Here is a 24,133-nt window from a genome sequence, read left to right on the forward strand (position 1 = left end):
CCTCTGCAGGGTGCTTCACCCACACAGGGGCAGAGGATGCAGCAACTGGCTCACATAGGAAGCTAACTGGGCCACACCTGGAACCATCCCTCCTCCTCTAGCAACCGTTTTTCAAGGGTCTGTACACAGAGACAGAGGATAGTCTGGGGTGATGGAGCTGGGAAAACAGGAGTTTGAGGCTGAACAGTCAAAAGGCTGCTGTACTGAGAATGTGAGAAAGGTGATCAGAGGGTAGAGCACTGAAGCTTTGGTTTCCTAAGAGGGGCATTCCAGGGAAGGGAAATTCTGGCCATAAGTGTTTCTGTTCCTTTGAGCCACAGCCTTAGTTCCTCTGAGAGACCTTGGCTGGATGGGATGCTTGAGGTCAGAGCCAGCCCTATTCCCCCTCCTCACCATCCCTCCTGGCAGAGAACCATCATCTCTGAAACCTGAGCTGTGCCCCTGAAGTCCCCCACATCCCAGCCTGTTTATGAGCCCAGCTGGGTCACCTGGGGCTCTCTGGCTACTCTCAGACCTTGAGATTAGACTCAATAGAAGGTGGGAGAAAAATGTAAGAAACTTGGCATTCTCTCTCTCTCTCTCTCTCCCCCTTCCCCCTTCACTCCCTCTCCCCCCACCCCCCCCCCCCCCACCCCGCACCAAGGCAGCCCTCAGCGGTGTTTGTTCTCAGAGAGGCCCTGGGAGGAAGGATGGTCACTTTCCTTTCTCCCACAGATAATTGAAGAGAAGTAAGAAAGTACCTGTGTTTGAAGGCAAAATGACGACAATTAATCTCTAAGCACAGGGCCTTGCTGTTAAATTCTTTGGAGAAACAACTTCAGGAGTTTAACGACAATCAAGAGAATGAAATTGAATTAAGAGAAATGTAATTAAATCAGGAAAGAAGTTTTTGCAAAGGGGATGGTGAAGGAAATTAAAACCAGTAATGCTGAAAAATGTGGTGGGCAGAGATGTGGTGGGAGGGGAGGTGCGCTCGGCGGAGAAGAGGAAAGAGCAGACAGAGCAAGGCAGGTTGGGAGGTGCAGAGTGTTTGGCACTAAGGTGAGGTCTTTGGAAACTGGTCTCCTTGAGATACCAGGTGTCTGGCTCTTCCAATTTGGGCCTAAATAGGCCACCTCCTAATGGGGACAAGCTCTCCCTCAGGAAAATAGAAGTAGCTAGTTGGCTAAAGTGTAAAAAAAGCTGTGGACTTGAAGTAGGGTGACCAGGTGTCCTGGTTTTGCCCAGGACCATCGCAGTTTTAGTCCTCAGAGTGCCCTGAACCAGGAAACCCTCAGTCGAGGGCAAACCAGGACTGCTGGTCACACTAACATGGAGGCAGATATCCCTGGTTCCCAGCTCTGCTGTGCAGCCAGGAGCTCCACGACACTGGGTGAGTCGCTCCATCTCTGTGGGGCTCAGCTTTCTCACCTATATAATAAGCTGTCCTGGGTTCCTCAAAGGATTAAAGAAGTTGCTATATGTCAATGTCTAGAACAATGTACATGAAGTAAAGCTTGATAAACGGGGGTTGAACTGAACAATACCAATAAAAAAAACTATAAAATATTAGCAAACACAACCCAACAACACTTTAAAAAATAAAACACCATGACTCTTTCAGGGATTCCCCAAGACCACCCACATGTCGGTTGATTTTCTAGAATGACTCACAGGACTCAGCACATAGTTGTACTCACATCATGACGAACGTTCATTACAGTGAAAGGTACACAATAGGATCATTGAAGGAAAAAGACACAGGTGAGGTCTGGAGAAATCCGTGCAGGCTTCCTATACTCTGTCCCTCCTGTGAGGGACACATGAAGCATGATCCTTTCTCTAGCAGTGAAGAATGCAACCACGTGTGCGATGCTTCTGCCCAGAAAGCCCATGAAAGACTCTGCCCAAAGATTTTATTGGCAGTGGTTGCCTAGGTACAACTACCAAAATTCCAGACTCTGAGAAGGAAAGTTGGTGTGCAGGAGAAATCACATCGTCAATCAGCCTTATCAGTTAGGAAACAGTTCAAATGCCAAGTCTGCAGACCACCAGCCAGGGGCCAACCTTGAAAACTGACCTCTCTAACATAGCAGCCCGCTGTGTTAACTCTTTTCATCACAGTGACCGAGTGGAGCTCATTCTAGGAATGCAAGGATAATGCACAGAAGTGAAAACTTGAATCTGGACCCCCAAGCTGTTGTGTATACTCTCAAATCCTAGCTGGCTGTGCCAGACCTTCACTGGTCCAGGCTTTGTGGTTACTGTATGAATGCCATCCACTCTGCTAAACAAGCTCTGGTCACTACCAGATTCCCTGCCAAGAATTTACCACCAACCAAGGTCTTCTTAGTCATAAGTCAGAACACTGGGGTTTTCTCAGTTCACCACGACATGAACAAGTCTGTGGACTAAACAATCCAAATAGAAGTCATGCTTGCCTCATGCATGAAACAGGCCACATTTACATTTACCTTGGGGATATCCACTTCCAGTGACCCAACATACTTGTGTTTCCAATTTGGGGCACCACCTTTCTCGAGATTAAGATATCAGAGCAATGAATCAGAGTCTGGGGATTTCTTGCTCCCCAGGAGAGGTGCTAGAAAAATGGAAGTCATTCAAGCCAGTGGTGGGGACGGGTTTCTGGAGTTTAGAGATCAAGAGCTTCCATAGCTGCTGCAGATGTGAGAGAACTAGGAAGACAGGAAGTGGGGGGGGGGGGGGTTTAAAAACATCGCTGAGAATTACAAACTGGCTTCCCCTTATTATGTATTGGTTTGCTAGGGCTGCCATAACAAATACCACAAATGGGGCAGCTTAAATGACAGAAACGTATTGTCTCACCGTTCCGGAGGCTAGTAGTCAAAGTCAAGGTGCTGAGAGGTTTGGTTCGTTCTGAAGGCTGTGGGGGGAAAAGCCTGTTCCAGGCCTCTCTCCTTGACTTGTAGATGGATATCCTCAAGTTCACAAGGTGTTCCCCTGGTATGGCTGTCTGTGTCCAAACTTCTCCTTCTTAGAAGGATGGAGTTTGTATCAGATTAGGGACCATGCTAATATCTCAGTTTAACTTAATTACTTCTGTAAAAACCTCATCTCCAAATAAGGTCACATCCTGAGGTATTAGGGGTTAGGACTTCAATATATAAATTTTGGAGCACACAATTCAACCCATAACACTTGGGAAAATGTAAGTGAAGATCAGAATTACTTTTAAGCAATTTTCACTGAAGGATTGTGTTTCTTTGCACACTTTATTTTATTTGTACAAACAATAGCCCAGGAATATTTGAGCTGTATAAAACAGAAGAGAGTGGAGGGTAGAAGGCAGGGGGAGGGTCAAGGGAAGAGGAGAAAGAAGAAAATGAAAAGAAAAGCAGGAGGCGGGAATGGGAAGGAGGAAAAGAGGAAGTGCAGTGAGCAAGGTCAGACCACCAAGACTGCACCAGGTTCAGAGATGGGTAAGAATGACAACTCACCACCCACCTAAATTTGTTTTAATTTCAGTTAATTAAACCCACCAACAAGAAGTGCAAAGGATATGCACACATTACTACAAATGGTTCCTGGCCCCTCATACCATCTCATAGAAATGTTCACAAGTCTGGTGGATCTGGCAGCTCTCCCGCAGTGAGGCATGTGCCGGGCAGAGCCGTGGCTCCCTGCCTTTTACACCGTCAGGATGGAAAGACGTGGGGGGAGCGTCACGCCAGTATTTAATGGCCCACCCAATAAGGAAATCCTTGCTGGCACAATCATGAGAGACCTGCAGCACCTTTCATGTTTCTACTGCCTCCTGCAGCTGACTGAAGGTTTCAGTGCAGCAAGCCTACTACAATAGGAAGTCTGGCGAGAGTTTGTTTTGCTCATTCAGGCAGCACGTGCTCTATTAAAAAAAGGTACTGCCTTGAGTCAAAGAGAACTGAAGGGAGAACCAGGACTCTGCGGGCTCTCAGGGCCTTCCACTCCACTGCCAGCTGACCATGCATACCACCAGGTCACAAATACACAAAATGCAAAATTACCCACGGCAGGGTGGATTTCCCCCGATGCAGTGCAGAGACTGCAAAACAAATAGCACCATAGTTAAAGCTTCAAAGAGAAAGGGGACCGAAATTAACACACTTGTACGTGAGATGGGCCTGGAATAAACTACGGGTCCCACCGTGTGACTCCCGTTTTAGAGAGCCGGGACGCCCAGTCTGGGGCTGGCCAGATCTGCCATGGAGCAGAAACAGATTCCCCCTAGGTGATTCCAGTGCACGCTAAACTTTGAGAACCCCTGTTTAAATTCTACAGCCCAAACCAGTTTAGATAGTGCCCTAGGAGAATGAGCTTCCATTTTCTTACCAGCAACTACTGTGTATTAGAACAGCTTGAGACCATAGGGACAGGCAAGGACAAGATTTATCATCTGCCTATGACCAGAGTCAATAGGGAGAAAAACAAGTATGTTCGCAGGACTAATTTAACCCTTTTATGTGTAATTCAAGTTCTTCTCATGTCTTCATTTGCTTTGTGAGGTACAAACTTCCAGACCTTTCCCCAAATGAAGTGATCCAGACTGTGTATGACTACACCTTCGATTCCTATTTAGTTAATTTGCATGTTTTATTTTATCTTTAGCATGGGAAGGAGACCTAGTTGCCAGAACGACCAGGAATAGTATTTAAAAGTTTAGCCTTTGCTTTAACCCTAGTTGGTCAATCCTGCTGTGCTCTTGGCTAACCTAACAATTGTGGTCACAAGAATGCCAAACAGTGCAGTTCTGCAGGCTGCTTCTCCCTATTTTGTCTCTCTGTCAAGTCTTATGAACTTGTTGACTTTCTCCTAAATTTACTAACATTATTCATTTTATTTTTACTAGAGAACCTTGCTGCTTTTACTCCTCTCCCTTTGATTAACACTGCCCACTGAGCGCAGCCCATCACTTGGTTTACCTAGTTCCAGAGTCTTCCCTCCAGAGAGGTCAGCCGACTTATGCAGAGGCCCCAAATAGGGCTCACAGTACAGTTCCGAGGTGGAGCCTGGCCTGGAAGCAGGAAGCCTGGTTCTAGCCTCTGCTCTGCTGCATACTTGCTGCACCATCTTGGGCAAGCCCCTCCTCTCTGGGGCGCCAGAACTCTGTTGTACGATGGGAAGAACACGGTGAACTCTCAGCCCTTCCAGCTAGGGTATCCCAGGGTTCCCTAGTCTTCCTCTGTTATACGCGTGGCCATATGGTACAGATTTCCTGGAAGGCAGTTCCAGTTTTGCAATCCCTGGCACCACTGCCTACACACCATGAGCATAGTGGTTCTTAAACTGTGGTCCCACCTACTGATTTCACCAATAGTTGAGGGGCCCTTGAAGAGGCTGCCTATCTAGTTTCTCCATAATCACACAGCTATGCAGAACTTGCAGCCCCAGTTGGGACTAGGATCCTAACATCCAAATGCCCAGGCTTTTTAAGCAATGACACCTCACTAGGTCATTTCTAAAACCCCAGTAGAAAGGCATATCACACAGTTATCAGTAAATATTTGTTGAATGAGTAAACACTATGCTTTCTCTACAAACACAAGCATCCCATAGAATGAACAAAGCCCAGGACTGAAACAGAGAAACCAATTCCTTCTGTAGAACCAAAACCTCAACCTAAAGCTATGTAATGCCTGGAGTACAACAGATGATACTGGGCGCTTTCTTGGAATTGTGTTATTTTTAACAGCTCTGTGTGGAAGCTCTATTGTTGTGACACCCTTCCCTGGCCCTCAACCCAAATACTTAATAATCCTATCTATGTGACTCCAGTGGGTAAGTCAGAGATCTGGAGTTAAAGCCCAACCCTTCCACTGCCAAGCTGAGTAGTTTAAACTTCAGTTTCCTCTAGTGTAAAATGGGGCAAACAGTAAATTCCTCATTAGGTTGTTGATTAAATAAGAAACCTACATCACCAAAATTACTGACAATAAGCACTTAACTCCTAGCTAATTAACAAAGCAACTCTTGGATCTCTGTTCTCATTTAGTGCTCCTATGGTAGGAATTATCATACCTATAGTCATTTACAACTAAGGAAAATGAGACCCAAAAAACAGAGGTGAGACATCCATGATCTCACAACTGGTAAATGGCAGGGCCTCAGTTGAACCCAGGTCAGAAACACTTCCAAGCTTGGAAGATGGGGTAGTAAGTGCAGTAAGTTTAGAAGTCCTAGTAGTACCCCCAAAGAGTCAAACAAACTTGGTCCTGGCCGGAACCATCCTCCTGCAGCATTTGAGGGGAGGTGCCATGCAGCTCTGGAGTTCCCAAAGGGGAAGCTTTTAGGGAATCAAGAGCGTGGTACCATGTGCATAGGAACTCCACATACTATATGGAATTTCCTGTTGAATGAAGCCAGCTTTGCAGACGTTTTCATCCATTTTAACTTGATGCCAACATTTGCATTTCAGAATTTTTTTTTTTTTCAGTTCTTTCTATGAGGACATGAGCACCTGGAAAAAAAGGCAGAGTCTAGACTAGGACAGGTGTGAAAACAGAAGCTATATATTTGTTTGGCCTCTCCCAGGAATAGATCTGTTCTCCCCTACTCTTTTACTGGAAGATGTTCAAGGCACTGTTGGGCCCAGAGATCTTAGTCTTTCCATCCCTCACTAGCCTCAGGGACTCTTGGGCCCTTTTCCTAATATGGTTGTTCCCCAATAACTTAAAAGACTCAGCCCAAATTGCAGTTATAATGTAATTCACTTTCCCAATTTCAATCACTTAGAGCTTAGTTCAGCATGTGCTGGCTGTGTCCATTCAGTAATGGCTAGAATTCTAGCCCATAGTCAAGGGAGCTTGAGGATTCTTTGGGCCAAGGCAGAGTCAATGCAGGTAAAGGTCTGATTTGTTATGTTTTTGAAATTACTATAAATGGCTCATGATCCCCTAGGACTCAAGAAACAGCAGTCTAGGAATCCCTATTTAAAAAGAAAGGAACATAAAATGTGATATACACATACAATGGAATATTATTCAGCCTTAAAAAGGAAGGAAATTCTGACATATGCTAAAACACAGATGAATCTTGAGGACATTATGCTAAGTGGAATGAATCAGTCACAAAAGGACAAAATATTGTATGATTCCACTCATATGAGGTACTTAGAAAGTCAAATTCATAGAGAAAGTAGAATGGTGGTTGCCAGGGGCTGAGGGGAATGGGGAGGGGGAGCAGAATTATTATTTAGTGGGTTTAGCGTTTCAGTTTTGCAAGATGAAACAAAGTTCTGGAAATGGATAGTGGTGATGGTTGCACAAAAATATGAATGTATGCAATAACACTGACTTGCACACTTAAAAACTGCCAACATGGTACATTTTATGTTATGTGTATTTTACCACAATTTTTAAAAATTGGAAAAAAAGAAAAAGAGAGAAAAAGGAACAGCTTGAACACTAAGACTCTCAGCTATGGTATTAGCATTGTATCATCAGAGCCAAAAACAGCTACATAATAGATGTTGTACATTTTTATGCCCAACCCCCAATTTTCCTTCTGCTGAATGAAGCATCTTGCTCTGCCACTGAAAACTAGTATTTTCTTATAAACCACTAGCTCAGAAAAGTCAGTGACTTTCAGCAATCAGTCCATTAGAGACTACTGCTAAGCAGAGAAGGCCAACAGCAGCATTGTGCAGTGAAGAGAATGGACCCCTCACAACCAAACAGCTCCCCCAAGTGGCTTTAGCATTTCCCCCAGAGAAAAACACACCCCTCCCAACAGAGAAGCAGATTTCTTTTCCAAATTAAATGTGTAACTTTTAACTGTTATTAGTACAGTCAACATGAATATCAGAAAACAAAATTCCAATATAGATACTATCATCTTCAATTTCTTCCAAATGAAATTGAGACTTTTTCCTCTTTCAAAATGAAGATACTTATTTTGTGCAACAATCAATTTCCAAGATGAAAGGGAACCAGTTTTTCATCATTTTTTCCCAATAATTTGCCATTTGTTAAGATTTACAAAAGCACACTCACCCATATATTGCCCTAGGAAATCATTTTTAAAGATACATACTTTCACCACTTAATTTGATACTTTGGACCTAAAAGTTACTTTTCAGCCAGGATTTAAGAAGAGCATTTATGAAACTGTTTAACTGTTCTAAAAATTTTTAATAGGCTTAGAGAAAGATGTTTTCCAAATTGTCAAGTTTTTAAACTAATACCACTCTTCATCATTTTGTGATTCTGCTGGACAACTAGGGCATTTTACTTGGATCTCTTAATCTTTAGAAATTCTGGCTTAGAGTCCTAGACTCTTGGAGTGTGCACCTTTGAGCTATTCTTGGTATTTCCTAGGGTCTACCAGAAACTGAATGCTTATACCCAGAGGGCAGCATAAGCTAAGTGAAACTTCAAAATTCTTTATTTTTGGTTAGAATTATATCAACTCAGTTTAGAAATGCTGGTATCTCATACTGATTATTAAGGTCGTTAATTTTCAAAATGAAAACAAAATTTTATATAAGAAATCCAATTTATCAAATGAATTCTTACAAAAGGGGTTTAGTGACAACTGATAAATAGGTTGAAACCCCTCGTCTACACCCACAGAATTAAGAACTGACAGAAAGAAGAGGCAAAAACATTATCTATGGTTTTAGAGACAAAGAACAGAATGAGCAAACATTTCATCCAAGATTTCTGGATGATTTCTATGACGATTCCGCTAGGTACCAGCTGCCTTTGAACACAGATCTGCCTGATGGAGTCATAGGCACACTCCTTGAAAACCACAGAACACCCAAAATGACAATCACTAGGACAGAAATACCTAGAAGAAAACAAGCCAGGGCCAATTACAGTATCTTGGATTTGAATGACTACATGGTCATATATGAAACTGTCAATCCAACCAAAAAAACAATCTCCACAAAATGTTTTCTACATATTTACTTGTAAATCTAAAGGCAGAGAGACGAAGGGCCATAGCAGCCAGGCATCAGCAATGAGACTTGATATAATGAATTAAAAAGTTTATTAGCCATAGAAAAAAAACTGATTCCTTAAAATCAATTCTCATTAAGTTCCCTGTAAAACAGTAAGCTTACAGAAAATTTCTTTCTCGTGAACAGAAAATCACTATGCTTTTGGTCCAAGATATGTTGGGTTTTTTTCCTTTCTTCTTCAGATGACAGACAGATGGATGTAGCCGAATCTATGAACGAGTGTACTTGCCCCAAATGTGCAACATAAATACAGAAGCGATGAACAGAAGACTCATAACCAATACTGGAACGGGGCCACTGGAAATAAGAAAAGAAGGCATGCTTAGTTTCAGTAATAATACATTATTATATTTGTAATATTAAAGACTGCCTAGAGGAAAAGAGAGGGGAGAGCACCTAAGATCCATCAAAGAATATTATTTACAGCATTTAAAAATATTCCAAAAATTATTACTGTGGATATTTTGAGGGTGTGGTGACAGCATTGTGGTTACCTAGAAAGGAAGAATCCTTATGTTTTAATGAAACATACTAAAATATAGACAAATAAAAGGATCTAATGTCCTGGAGACACACCAGTCTCTCTAATTTTGTGTATTTGATATTTTCCATGATAAAAAGTAATTTTAAAAATTTCCCAAACACTTTAAGTGCAAATGATTCTATTACCAAACTATTATTTCAATTTAATAAACTAGGCATACAAAGATGAATATCACATAAGTTATGAAGCATTTTAAAATATATGATCCCATATGATTAACAAACTCAAGACAAGCGAAACAAACAGTCATTTCATTTCACAAGTAAGAAAAACTGAGGTTCAGAGAGATTATTACTTGCCTAAGGACACAGAGCCAGAATGCAAAGGAGGGATCTGAACTCAGGTTTTCTGATTCCACACATTTGCTCATTTTACTGCTTTAAGGCTCCCATATTAAAGGAGCAAACATTCTAGGCAACATTAATTTATGCTTAGTTTACCATAGAAAGGAAGTAGATTCTACTCATCAGCGCTTTGCTAAATCAAATGCTTTCAAGGTTGAGAATTAGTACATCGATTTCTTAAAGGCAGAACTTGATTTTACACAACGTGTGAATGCTGACTTCAGTCAAAGGCCTCGCCTTTTTGACTCTTCTTGCCAACACCAGTTTTGGAGAATTCAAGATGTCACTTCACCTCCTAGATACAACTGGGGGTGGACAATGGAAAAGACCCCAGAAATCTTTATAATTAAGGCAGCAGAGTAAGCCAGCAGAGCAGCAAGTAACAGAGTCCACTAGAGGACAATAATCAACGCACAGAGATCCAAGTCCTTGCTACACTATTTTGTTTTTCCAAAATTTGTACAGTTATGGGAGTAAGCAAATTTAAAAGTACATAGGAAGAGATCGTCACCACGATGCACTGGACCATACTCCCTTGCTTTAAAACACTGTTAGAGTAACATCAGCCATAGAGCATAAAGCTGAGAAAGCAGTACTCAGAGTCCAAGTGCTGGAGTCTGGAAACCAACTCTGTCCGTCACAAGCTGTGACTGTGCCCCTGTAACTCACCTTCTCCAAGCCTCAATTATCCTCATCTGTAAAGTGGGGCTAATCATAGCACCTCTCTCATAGGGTTGCTGAGATATTAAATATATTAACATACACACAGTACAGGCTTCTAGTAAGCTCTCAGGAAATGCTGTTATGATCAACCTGGAAAAAAATTCTAACTCCCAGGAAGAGCCAACAAGCTCCAAGATGGTACCTGACTGCTCCAAGATGTGGATTTAGGGATAAAATTTCCCAACTATGTCCTTTCACCAAAAACACCTCTCTTTGATGAGACTGTGGTTTATGACAGTGTAAAGGAATAGCTTCTATCGATTCCTAGGACTCACAGTAGCAGCAAGCAAGCTGGCTGCACAGCACCCCAAAGCAAGCACAAGCCAGATTCACCCATAAGAGAACAGTTGTTTTACCACCTCAATAAGGGTTTAAAATGTTGTCCCCTGGATAGCCTGAAGGGCAAAGGGCTTCAAAATTTCTCTCTCAAATACTCAGAAAAATTACCACTAACAGGGACCAAATGTTAGAATGCTGCCAACTCACATATCTGCAACCCCAAGAATTACTTCCTAAAATACACTCTCACCTTACAAGTCTTCATTATAACAGAGGGGGGAAAAATCAATAAATAAAACCAAACCTCAAAAATTCTAGGGAAATCTTCCTAAATTAAATTTGTGATCTATCTAGGTCAAGCTACTGGTCAAGTTAATTAAACTAATCCAAATACATGTGATTTTGTCTCTCTGTTACCAAACAGGCAGAATGGAAAGAGCATGGAACTTAACAGTCCCAGAATATCTGGTTCCAGCTCTTGCTGGCTGTTTGTCTTTGACAACTAGCTTTGCCTCTCTGAACCTGAGCTTTTAAACCTGAGAGTTGCTGGCATTATTGCAATTCCTCATCCACTGGATTTAGTCAGGAAACAGCTGTAAGCAGGAGTGTCCTGGAGTCTACCTGGTCAGAAACCTGTGTCATTAGGTCTGTCACACAGTACCAGAAAGTGAGGTGAGTTAAGGCATAGGGACAGGAGTCCCCCCAGATGCCCATTTCCCATCACCTAATGAACATTCCCAGGCCTAGAACTTGGAAAGTGATAGGGGTCCAGTCACCACCCACCAAAGGTAAGGAGGCCAACAAATTTTTGGTAACACAGCCTAATGCAGAAACTCCCATTAGACTGTAATAATATCAGCTTATGCCTCCAGGAGTGCTTTGAAAAATCACCCAGCTCCTATTCAAATGGTTACTCCTGTTTCTCAGTGTGGGACAAGAACACCAAATGAAGAGCAATTTCACCTAATTAAGCTGTTTTCCCTCCAGTTCTCTCTGTTCCCATCATTTATTGTGACAGAGCTACACGAAGATGTTCCCTTGCTTTCACTCAATCCATGAACAGATGTCATTCCAGGCCCTAAACTAACTGGCTGATACATGGCCAAACCAAACTAAGCCCACCCGGCACAAAGGAAGCTGCTGTATTAGAAATCTCATCAAAGCAAACACCACTGGTGGCGGAGAGAGAGTGCTGCCAAAGGGCTCTGTGATTCTGGAAAAGGACACAAGGTCTGCTCCCCAGACTTACACTTTGAGCCCGGGTGAATCTTCTGTGTAGAAGCGCCACATCCCCCCAGTGCCTGCTGAGGTCGTGCGGCCTGCACTCCTCGTTCCACAGCTGGCATTTTTCCTGTGAGAGAAAAAATGTTACAAATGGTCTTTTCTTGGAAACTCTTATCAGAGCATTATAACATATGCTACCATTACACTGTTAAAGAACCAAACATTTAACTTTCTCTTTGCTAACACCTCCCAAATTCTTGCCACTGACCATGACGACCGCTAAGAACGGAGTGCCTGCCACTGGCTGAGGCACACGATAAGCCAGGAAAGCAGTTCCGTCTCCACTTTACAAATGAGGACCACGCAGCTCATGAGAGCTGCGACCCAGTGCCCGAGACCACATGGCCGGCAGGAGGCCAGGCTCGGCTGTGCACCCAGTTCGGACTTCAGAGCCCCTCCACTTGCTCACACGTATGGGCGCCTCATTTGGACAGTGCACTTCGGTTTCACTTCACATGTATTTTTGTGAAGCCAAATAAAAAAACCCTGCTTAAAAATACCCTGAATCCATATAATCTAATTTTTAAATGATTACTTTAACGTGTTTTAAAATGATTGTATTTTCTACAAAAGAGACAAAAAAACATAAGTTGTAATTGTAACCCAGGTCTCAAAACAGAGTATTTCTTTCCTAAAAAATTATTTTGTAATCTTTTTTCACTATTTTGATATACTGACCATAGATCTTGGACAGAGGTAGGATGTGAAAAAAGTGCAGGAAACACCCAATCAGAACTTGTCCCTCACCAGGGGATCAAGGCTTGTGAAGAGAGCTGTGTGGTGCAGGCAGCCCTGGCACACAGAAGCAGCACACAGCACTAATGCCATTGACCAGGAAGAAACCCAGGAAATCCTTTGCCTCCCCTCCTTGGTCACCAGGAAACCCTCCTCAACAGCTATTCTCCCACACACCACTCCTCCAATCCCACCTCTCATCTCCCCTCTGTGTGAGAGTAGTACCACAGAAAAATAGTAAGTATGAGGGCAGGTCAGAAGAAACTTTCTTCAGCCCATTTATCACCAGCTCAGAATTCTAGGGAAGGGGAAAGGAAGAGGAGAGAGAGAATGCCCTGTCCCATCACGACCCCTCGCCATTAACCAAATCCCAACACACCCTCCCTCAAAATCCTGTCCCAGTTATCTGTGGGCTGCTGGTTCTGGATTTTTGAAAAGAGACGGGCATACAGGGAGAAACCAAAAGAGAATAAATACCCTATCCCCACCATCTCTTCTCGCTGTCCTCTCAACTCTGGTCCCAATCCCCACCTCACCCTACCAAAAACTCTATTCCACACCCTGAACGCAAGAAGCACTGGTCTAGAGCTCAGGGAGCTTGCCCTGCTGCACCAAGTGGGAGAGTCCTGTTTCCAGTCTTTTTGCTCCAGCAAAAAGAGCTGTGTTCATGCTAGAAATCTAAAAACAATTAGTGTCAAACAATGATTAAGGTATACCGTACTAAAAAGATTACATTTCAGACACGTTAATTATGGGCTATGTGGTCACCTGGGAACTTCTAACTCCATTTGTATGACTGTTTCTATCGGAAAACTGATTGTAAACATAACCGTACATGCACTTACAGAGTAATTCATACACTTAAAAGAGCTTTCACACATGGATGTACATCACCTAACTGGTGGAGGAGGTACATGAAATTTTCCTCCTTATTCATAAAAAGGAACTTGAGCTAGATGATAAACCCAGCGGACATAAGTCACCGACTGAGCCAAGACTAGGACCCATGTACTTTCTACTCTTCCCACACCCACCCAACTCTAGTTCCTGTCTTCAAAATCTCCGGGAGCCCCCAAGGAATCCGTCTGTGCTCTTTGAAGATTTCTTACATCTGCTGGCACACAGGACACAGCAGAGGACTCAGGGCACCTAGAAATACCAAATTGTACTCAAAATATCTCCCATCCCCTCCACTGGGAAGCTAGTTAGAAGTTAACAGAGCCCATTTTAATCTAAATTTCTTCTGGGGGTCCATTTTACCCTTTATTTCTGGCCACTGTGTTACTGCCTCCCTCTTCCCATACCCTAACACAATGTTTTCACAACCAAACTTTAACATACTTTGCTCTAACATGGTGGTCTTCTGGCTGTTCCTCAAAGAAACCAAGCTCATTCCCACCTCAGAGTCTTTACACGTAACTACTCCTCTTGTCTAGGAAGCCTTTTCCTCCCCCAACCATTGCATGATTTGCTCCCTTGTCTCTTTTAGGTCTCTACTCACTTGTCACCTACTCTGAACACCATATCCCCACCCGCTCTCTATTCTGCACCCAATTTTATTTTTCTTCTTGGCCTTACTGCCTGAAATTATCTATTTATTTGCCTTGTTTATGGTCTCTTACATTGGGATATAAGGTTCATGAGGTCAAACCCTGACTATCTGTGTGTCCACAGATACACACCTCATGACTGGAACTGTGCCTGGCATGTATCCTCAATAACTACTTGATGACTTCCTTAATACCCCTGGCTAGTCCATCACCTTACTATCCCTGATTCCCATTAATCCTGAACACTGTGGCACTTTACAGTTACAATGCACTATTGCTCCTTTTCATCCTAGCAACTTCCTTTCATACTGCAGTAACAGAGCAAGGACTCCAACCTTGGCCTGACCTTAAATCCCACACAGTTTCTTCTCCAAGGTTCTACCTCTATTACCTCATTGAACATGGAGACACAATGCAAATCTGTGGACTACATAATCCATAGCACTTTCATTAACTATTAGCTTCAACTTTTTCTTACAAACTCACAAAGAGGGAATATATTCTTAGACAATCAATACCTATTACATTACACTCACCCAGTAACACTTAAAAGAGTACCAAGACTCTGGAAAGGAACTCTGTGGGGTCTCTCAATACATACAACCATGGTGTGTCGAGTTACACTGGCCCCAGCAGTAGTGAATTCCAAAAGATGACACCAACATCCACAAGTTGATAAGCTGCATCTGTTCTCAAATGTTTGTTTCTCCATTTCACTTGTGCTGCAGTTATTTCATTTTTATTTAAGTACATAATTTCATTATATTTGATAAATACATGATTTCTCTTTTTTTTCTTTAAAAGTTCTCAGATGGCCAAACTTCCCTCCAACAGTACTACCAACTCTCCTTAACTAGACCCACTCCCCAAGGAAATGTACCTACAGGACACGTTTTCCATTCCAGCACAAAGAATTTCTGAAATCGAGGGTGAGAACAAGATAGTACCCCAAGCCCAAATAACCTACACCACAGCTTGACACACTTTCCAGCTGGTCCATCCCAGCCTTGCCTTGAACATCTTGATGACAGGGAACTCACAATCATTCAGGATCATCTTAGCATTTCTGACAGTTCTACTGGAATTTTTTTTGCTCTAAGATGAAATCTGTCTCATGCAAGTTCAAATCATCAGTTTTAGATTTACCTACTGTAGCCAAAGAAAAGTCTCATCCCATTTCACACCCCTGAGGGTAGTTTTCATATATCTCTTCAAGGTCTTTTTCCTTTCTAGATAAAACCCCCACTGGTTCCTTCAAAAGAATCCCAAGACTACAGGGTGGCTTGATGCCTTCCTTCACTCATCTTTTATTGTGTCAGCCTTATGGTAGGATAGAGATGATAGGCAGTTTCTGTTAAAGTCTAATGAAGAAGATAAATATGGAAACATAAATGCTGTTAGAAGGGTATGAATAAAATGCTTGGGCGTAAAAGAGAAGACTGGTAGCTACTGTTGCCTTTGGAGTCAGGGAAGGCCTCAAGAGGAAATAACTCATAAGCCTAGTATTGGAGAATATATACAAGTGGGGGGAGGGGTGGGGGTGTCTAGTAAATTCAGAAAACATTAATAAGCTCACTGTTGCTAGACCATAGGAGAGAGAGAGAGAAGAGAAGCAGTTAGGCTGGGGGAAAAAAAACACCAAGACCCTTGGTAACCCTCTCCCCCTACCCACCATGTTTAAGTCCAGCAACAAGAAACTAACCAGCAGTCTGACGGAATCAGAGCGGAGGATGCCTTAGAGTGGAAATGACCTGGAGAGGAGACGAGTTAGGTAGAAAAGTCTCTAGACGAGAGAAATTGAGGGCTGAACTGAGGCAGCAGAAATGGAGAAGGGAAGAACCGATAACAAGCTTTTCATATACAATATAAACGTACTAGGTAAAGACAGAGCATAAAAAAAACCCCAAGATGACACTGAAGTTCTGGCTTTGGGTGAACGAGTTTACGTAGGGAGATATAATCAGGGGCGGAAGCTAAGGTGAAAGGAGAAACTTGAGCTGCGCATCAGACGAGTCCTGTTAGTCTGTGTGTATATGGGACTTCCCGATAGAAATGTGAGTGGAGAGCGCAGGTCTAAAGACACCAGTTTCATGACATCAGTCTTCTCAATGCTGTCTGTAACCTTACTCCAGGTTAACTTTCCTTTTTCAAGAGTGGTACTCAAAACACAGCAATGCGAAGAAAATGTTGCCTCCTTCTCGAAACACAAAGACCAAAAACTCTTTACCCCTACAGCCATATCACAGGCAGCTCGTTTTGCCCTTGTGAATCTTAACATGCCGGGATCTTCTCAGGACCAAGGAATTCTTGGGCCCCATCCCTCGGAGCCCACAGCCGAGAGGATTAGAGGGATCCTTACCTCTGCCGGACCGTGGATCCCGCCGCCCGGGCGGCCACTGCTTTGCTGGGAGAGCGCCCTGAGGAGCCCACGTTAGTGCCACTGGGAGTCGGACCAGGCTGTAGAGGGAGACAAGGAGAGAGGCTGGTGAGCGCCGCCGGCCGGCCCCCAGACCCCAGGCTCTGACGGCCTAGACCTGGACATACACGGCGGGAGGGGGGCAACAAGGGAGTTGCGAAAGGAGGACAAGGTGTAAGGCAGGAATCGTGTCGCGCCTGGGAGAACCCGGGACAAGGAGGGACGGTTGAGGCCACACACCATGCTGAAGACAGGAAGGTAGCAGGAAACTGAAGTGGACGGCAGGGAAGCGGTGGGACCCGGCGGCCGGAGACACTGACTCAGGTCCCGCCCCCAGACCTGCTGGCAGGGTCCTCGCTGACTCCAGGGACGTCTGGGCTGTCCCGCGAAATGCCTGTAGGAATTTTGCTACAGGAGCTTTGGTGAGCTGCTGTATGGGAATTACAGACCTCCTGGATTTTTCCTTTGGATCACAGCGTCCTTTCTAGAGACCAGTCTCTACCAATGGGAGGATTTAGCCATGGTCAGACGAGAAATTTCCTCCGGCAGTTACTAGGCACCCACAGGTTCGCGCTGATGTGGCCTAACCGACGCACGCGCCGCGGGGCGTGGTCGGTCCCCACCTAGAGCCCTCGGGGAAGCCGGGGGCAGGAGCATGCGCGGAAGTCCTTCAGCGTGCGGGTCTTAGGAGCGGCTCCTAGGCCATGGCGGAGAAGCAGGGCCAAGACGAGGACCAGGGTCCTAAACCGTGCGTGCTGTTCCTGCACCCGGACCTGGGCGTGGGCGGCGCCGAGCGGCTGGTGCTGGACGCAGCGCTGGCGCTGCAGGCGCGCGGATGTAGCGTGAAGATCTGGACGGCGCACTACGACCCGGGCCACTGCTTCGCGGAGAGCCGCGAGCTGCCGGTGCGTTGCGCCGGGGACTGGCTGCCTCGCAGCCTGGGCTGGGGCGGCCGCGGCGCCGCGGTGTGCGCCTACGTGCGCATGATCTTCCTGGCTCTCTACGTGCTGTTCCTTGGCGACGAGGAGTTCGACGTGGTCGTGTGCGACCAGGTGAGGCAGCCACGCCCGGCCCTTGCCGCGCCTCTTTTTCACAGTGCGCAGGGCGCGCCGCAAGACCACTGCTGACACCTCCCGATCTGTGGTTTGGAAGGGTCGGAACTGACCTGGAGGGATCAGAGTGGGAGTGAGACTGTGGTTCTCGAACTTCAGTTTGGACACGTTAAAGTGGCAGATTACTTGGCCCCATCCTCCCCAGGTGTTTTCATGTTGGGCCCTTGAGGTGGGACCCCGAAATCTGCATTTTCACTGGGTCACGGGTGATGCTGAAACATATGGGCCTTGGTGCTCGCTCTAAGAAACAGAAGCGTTAGAAGTCAGCCTTCAGTCACGTTTTGTGTGTCTTCCCTGTTTTGCATTATTCCTGTTGACGCTATTTCCAGGCCACATGTATACCACTGTAGCATTTGCTGTCAGGCCTCTCCGCTCCTCAGCAGTGTCATGTGTTTTAAAAAACAAGCCAAACGTATCATGTCCCTAATAAAACTTTAACATTGTTCCCCATTAGTGTTTGGAGAAAAGTGCAGGCTCTTTATCTTGGTAGATAACGTCCACCTGGATTTGGGCTGTGGCTATTCCAGACTCTTTATGTCTTTTTTTCCCCTCCCCCAAAAATGTTTATTTTAAAAAATAACATTTGCTCAGGTCTAAAATTTCAAGTAATAAGAAAGACTATAATGTAAAAGCCCCACCCCGGTTCCACTCCCTAAAGACAGCCACTGTTAATAATTTCTTCTGTATGCTTTCAGAAATTGTCTGTGGCTATACCAGCATATGGTGTCTGTTCATAGATACATCTTATTTGTAATAATTAGGGTTATGACACACCTACTATTGGACAGCTTGCTCTTTTTCACCAAAATTTTTTACTTGGGATATCCTTACATATCAATATTAGAGATTCACTTCATTCTTCACAGTGGCTGGAAAACTTGCTTTTGTTTGACTATGCCATAATTTATACATTGTTCTGCTAAAGGACAGTATCACTGTGACCAATTTTTTGTGAAATGATCACTGTTGTAATGAACATCCTTATACCTTTTTTGTTGTTGTTCTTTTTCAAGCTTGGTCTTTGAAATTCATAGAGATAAAATTGGTAGGTCAAAGAGTTGTACGTCTTAAATGTCAATAGCTTTTGCCAGATTTGCCTTCCAGAGAGGTTCTGTCATTCCACTCTCCCACAGTGATAGAGCCTGTTACTCCATGCGTTTGTGCACATTGGATATTATCAACCATTTTAATCTTTGCCAAACTGACCAGTAGAAATGGCATCACATTTGTATTTGTATTTCTTTATTACTTCTGAGTTACTTTTGATCATCCTTGCTTGTGCGCAAGCTGTTTCTTTTTGAGAAACATGGGCATTTACCAAGCATCCTGCATGTGTAAAACTAGTTAGTGAGAATGAGGCAGTGAGACTGTAGTGAATGGAGAAAAAACCAAGCTTGGAAGTGGGAGACCTGAATTCAAGTTCCGTATCTGCTACTTTCCAAGTAGCTTTGGATAAATCCCTCAGTATTTGGAAAGCTCACCTTTTCCAGGTGTTAAGTGAGCTGGAGATTGACTTGTAAAGACTACCCAACAGGAAAGTCTCTAGTAATGATTATGGTTAACATTTCAGTAAATACTGAGCACATAGTGTGTGCTAAATTCTTACAGGTTTTACATACACCGGTGCATTTAATAATGACAAAAACTGTATGGGTTTTGTTTTTAAACTATAATTGTCACCAGGTTACAGAAGAAGAAACTGAGGCCCAGACAGAGATGTAAATGGGCACACAGCTAGCTAGTAGAGCTGAAATTCAAACCCTGCCAATCTTGATTCCAGAGCCTATATTCTAAACTACTATAGTTCATTCATTCAGTTCCTTAGAGGGAGGAAGATACTGGAGTGGCTCTGTCCAGTGTGGTAGCCACTAGCCATAGGTGGCTATTGAGCACTTGAAATGTGGCTAGTCTGAACTGAGATGTGCTATAAGTATAAAATACACACCTAATTTTAAAGATATAATGTGAAAGAAAAAACAAAAAAAAGGTAGAGGATCTCAATAACTTTTTAAGTATTGATTACATTTTGAAGTGATAATATTTCAGATAAAATACATTAAAATTAACCTTTAAAAAGTTGTTAGTGTAGTTACTAGATTTTTATTTCCCTTGGATAGTGCTGTTCTAGAGGAAACCACTGGACTTGCAGCTTTAAATATTTAGCACACATTCAGAAAATGTCTACCAGCCTTCTGTACACCAGGCATTGTACCACGTGACAGTCTGGGGGAACACAAAGCAGAACCAAACATTGCCCATGAGGGGCCCACAGACTAGCAGGCAGGGTAGGTATCTGTTCCTTTGATTTGGTTGACGTTTAGTTGACCAGTTACTTCATCTACTGTTGCTTTTTGCTTTGGCTAGGTGTCTGCCTGTATCCCAGTGTTCAAGTTGGCCAGACGGCGTAAGAAAATCCTGTTTTACTGTCACTTCCCAGATCTGCTTCTCACCAGGAGAGATTCTTTTATTAAACGCCTATATAGGGCCCCAATTGACTGGGTAGAGGAATACACCACAGGCATGGCAGACTGCATTTTGGTCAACAGCCGGTTCACAGCTGCCATTTTTAAGGAAACATTCAAGTCCCTGTCTCATATAGACCCCGATGTCCTCTACCCATCTCTGAATATCACCAGCTTTGATTCAGCTGTTCCTGAAAAGCTTGATGACATAGTCCCCAAGGGGAAAAAATTCATATTCCTCTCCATCAACAGATATGAAAGGAAGAAAAATCTGACTTTGGCACTAGAAGCCCTAGTAAAGCTGCGTGGAAGATTGACATTCCAAGATTGGGACAAAGTTCATCTGATCATTGCAGGTGGTTATGATGAGAGAGTCCTGGAGAATGTACAACACTATCAGGAATTGAAGAAAATGGTCCAGCAGTCTGACCTAGGCCAGTATGTGACTTTCCTTCGATCTTGCTCAGACAAACAGAAAATCTCACTCCTCCGTGACTGTACGTGTGTGCTTTACACACCAAGCAATGAGCACTTTGGCATTGTCCCCTTGGAGGCCATGTACATGCAGTGCCCAGTCATTGCTGTTAATTCAGGCGGGCCCTTGGAGTCCATTGTCCACAGCGTCACAGGGTTTCTTTGTGAGCCTGACCCAGTTCACTTCTCAGAAGCAATAGAAAGGTTCATCCATGAACCTTCCTTAAAAGCCACAATGGGACTGGCTGGAAGAGCCAGGGTGAAAGAGAAGTTTTCCCCTGATGCATTTACAGAACAGCTTTACCAATATGTCACCAAACTGCTGGTATAATCGGGGTTTTTTCAGGTCTTTATGCTATATTCATTAATATCACATTTGTAGATTGTCGACCCAGTTTTGAAATCAAAGAAAAAAGGCCTTGTATCTAGTGCAGAAGAGACTTTTTTTTTAATATACTTGAATCGTAGTCATCTTCCTATACCTGATAGCTCCCATCTGCTTTTTCAGAAAAAAATAGTATCTTTTATGCTGTAGTAATTCTGTCTTACCAGTGTTGATTAAGATATAAATATGATACAATTTAATGTTCAGCAGAATATTTTAATTATATGTTCTCTAGATTATTGTTGCTCTACATATAAATTTTGAGTCATATTGTGCCTTATTTGGTTTTAATACTATAAGTGTATCATCATCAAAGTTGATTAATTTGGCTTCATGGTGTAATGAGAAGACATTTACTGTGGTTTCCGGAATCAATCCACTTCAGTGTTCAGTGAATCTGTTAGGATATTTTTTTTGTCATACCTTTGCCTGGATCCATAGCAAGAGTGCTCTGTATTTTTTTTTTACAAGGATGATTTATTGTGTTTTTGCACACAGCCGTGACAATAAAAGCTGTTTATCATAGGAAGAGAGAAAATACTAGATTTTGGCCCCCATGATCTGTAGTGCTGGTGTGAGGAATGTAGACAGCCAAGCCTGAAGTCAGACACTAGAGTTAACTGGATATTGGAATGAATTACTGTTGTCAGGTGTGCAGTGTGCATCTTGTTTAGGGTTTGTTTTCTAGCGTTACGTGAGCCATCAGCTTTGTTAATATTTGTGTTTTATTAAGTAAGCGCCTACTAAGTGTAAGGCACAAGTGCCTTTTATCCTTCAAGGCCTACCTCAGATGCCACTGCTGTGAAGCTTTCCTCGCCCCTCCACCGAACTCCCGAACTAGAAGAGACCTTCCCCTTCCACATTCTCTGACCCTCTCATGGTACTGACCAGTCTTAGAGTTCATTATTTACCTGTTGCTCTAAGGACAAATAAACATAAAGCACTTTTCAACATACCTTTAAAAAATAGCAGGACTTCCTAGGTGGTGCAGTGGCTAAGAATCCGCCTGCCAATGCAGGGGACACGGGTTCGAGCCCTACTCTGGGAAGATTCCACATGCCACGGAGCAACTAGGCCCATGTGCCACAACTGTTGAGTCCATGTGCCACAACTATTGAAGCCCACATGCCTAGGGCCCATGCTCCACAACAAGAGAAGCCACTGCAGTGAGCAGCCTGTGCACCGCAGTGAAGAGTCGCCCCCCACTTGCAGCAAGTAGAGAAAGGCCGTGTGCAGCAACGAAGACCCAACGCAGCCAATAAATAAATAAAATTAATTAACTAATTTAAAATAAAAAAGAACCAGCTTTACTCCAAAATAAAAAAAAATAACAAAGGTCACTAGCCAAAGGCTCCACATTAATCAACTCTAAGAGCACAGACTTGAGAGCCTGGCAGCCTATGTGACTTTGGGCAAATTGCTTCATCTCTGTGCCTCAGCTTCCTCATCTGTAAAGTGGAGTAACTACTCTTGTGTTTTCCTCATAGGGTGGTTGTGACAGATATATGTAAAGTACTTAAAATAGTAGTGGGCATGTAGTATGGGCTGTATATGGGCTATTTTGCAGTTTAGGGATATCACAAATTACTGTTGAAGTTCCTTGTGAGTTCATGCTCTCCTACTATATTGTTCTTTGGCGTTCTTAAGAGCATGAAGTTTCAGGTTGTGATTTATCATGTCAGTCTACCACAGGAGTATTTTATTACATTTTATTTTTTTAATGTTTAAATCACTACCAAATCTAATGTTGTCAAACTTAGTATTCATTAAGAAGTCATTACATTTGAAAAGATTGGATTCTCACAGGAGCATTTTAATGGGATGAAATGACTATACCAATAAGGAGTTCTCTAAAATGAGAGTGTCAGGTTTATTGAGTCTTTTACAGAATGAAAAGTTCAGTTGAATTCTCTTTCCTTCAGCATTGTGAAAGCTTGCCATCCAGTAAAGTGGGTCATCCCATCTTTTGTGGCTTGGTGCATGTGTTCCTCAGGGAACTGCATCCTTTCCAGAAAGGCCTAGTGGCTCTGACCACTGGGTTTAGGACAGACAGACTCAGTCATGCTCTGAACCATAACTGATGTTTACCCGTTCCAAGCACTAAAACTTTTGCCCATTTGACCATTTTTATGCAGATCCCTCCAAAATGGACTTCATGGATTCAGGGGCCTTAAGTTTAACTTCCCTTCACTGTCTTACATCCCAGCAGGTGAGAGTAAGACCACAGATCTGGAAAAGATGCAGAGCCCTGCCTGAGCTTCCAGCCTCTGGTGCATCTTGGACCTAGGATGGAGCTTTACCCATAGGAGGTATTCACAGCTTCCAGAACTAAGGTGAAGTTAGGGGAAATAGAAGCGTGGGAGACTGAAGTGAACTGTCCAGGACCTTAACAATAGTAATTCTTCTGGCACCTAACTGTGGGCCATGAGACACGTGACAGACGACTCATTTAATCCTAGCAGTCCTATGAGGTGTCCGGCACTCTTCCCTTTAGAGATGTGTGGTTAAGCAGTTGCGTGGGTCACGCAGCCTGGAGGGATGGGCAGCGTCTCAAGGCTTTCTGATTCCAAAGTCCAACCACCTTACTGTTCTTCAGTCAGCCTCCACCCTGACCAAGCTTCTTGTGTGTGTATTCAGTCAAAAGCCCTCTACCCCACTGCAGGCACACCCGTTCAGGTCCTCAGGTTTAGAAATGCTTTGTTATTCATTTTCCCTTTTCGTCTTCAGAGCAGTCTTGTGAGGTGGATATGATTGTCCCTCATTTTATACACAAAGAAGCTCAGAGGTGAAAGAGTTGCTCAAGGGCCCAATTGAAAAGTGAGTGAACCAGGATTCAGCCCACGGTTATCTGATCCATCCAGGA

At 43.6% G+C, this 24,133-nt stretch overlaps 2 protein-coding genes across 2 annotated transcripts; one reads left to right on the plus strand and one right to left on the minus strand.

Moving 5' to 3' along the window:
- Nucleotides 1–8,974: 8,974 nt before the first annotated feature.
- SEC61B (SEC61 translocon subunit beta) lies at nt 8,975–17,386 on the minus strand. The gene is made up of 4 exons (XM_057721436.1): nt 17,078–17,386; nt 16,781–16,878; nt 12,102–12,203; nt 8,975–9,259 (listed from the first exon to the last, which is right to left on the minus strand). The coding sequence occupies exons 1-4, from the start codon at nt 17,078–17,080 to the stop codon at nt 9,172–9,174; spliced, it is 291 nt and encodes a 96-aa protein (XP_057577419.1). The 5' UTR covers nt 17,081–17,386; the 3' UTR covers nt 8,975–9,171.
- Nucleotides 17,387–17,462: 76 nt separating this feature from the next.
- Nucleotides 17,463–21,803, plus strand: ALG2 (ALG2 alpha-1,3/1,6-mannosyltransferase). Its single transcript, XM_057721435.1, has 2 exons — nt 17,463–17,889; nt 20,314–21,803. The coding sequence occupies exons 1-2, from the start codon at nt 17,542–17,544 to the stop codon at nt 21,214–21,216; spliced, it is 1,251 nt and encodes a 416-aa protein (XP_057577418.1). The 5' UTR covers nt 17,463–17,541; the 3' UTR covers nt 21,217–21,803.
- The last annotated feature ends 2,330 nt before the right edge of the window (nt 21,804–24,133 follow it).

Source organism: Hippopotamus amphibius, chromosome 2 (genome assembly GCF_030028045.1).
Source record: "Hippopotamus amphibius kiboko isolate mHipAmp2 chromosome 2, mHipAmp2.hap2, whole genome shotgun sequence".
In the NCBI taxonomy this organism is placed as follows: domain Eukaryota; kingdom Metazoa; phylum Chordata; class Mammalia; order Artiodactyla; family Hippopotamidae; genus Hippopotamus; species Hippopotamus amphibius.

Coding starts and splice junctions, on each gene's coding strand:
- SEC61B (XM_057721436.1), bottom strand. Junction 12,204..16,780: donor GGATCCACGGTCCGGCAGAG/GTAAGGATCCCT, acceptor TTTCTCTCACAG/GAAAAATGCCAGCTGTGGAA. Junction 9,260..12,101: donor GATTCACCCGGGCTCAAAGT/GTAAGTCTGGGG, acceptor TCTTATTTCCAG/TGGCCCCGTTCCAGTATTGG.
- ALG2 (XM_057721435.1), top strand. CDS start 17,542: ATGGCGGAGAAGCAGGGCCAAGACGAGGACCAGGGTCCTAAACCGTGC. Junction 17,890..20,313: donor ACGTGGTCGTGTGCGACCAG/GTGAGGCAGCCA, acceptor TGCTTTGGCTAG/GTGTCTGCCTGTATCCCAGT.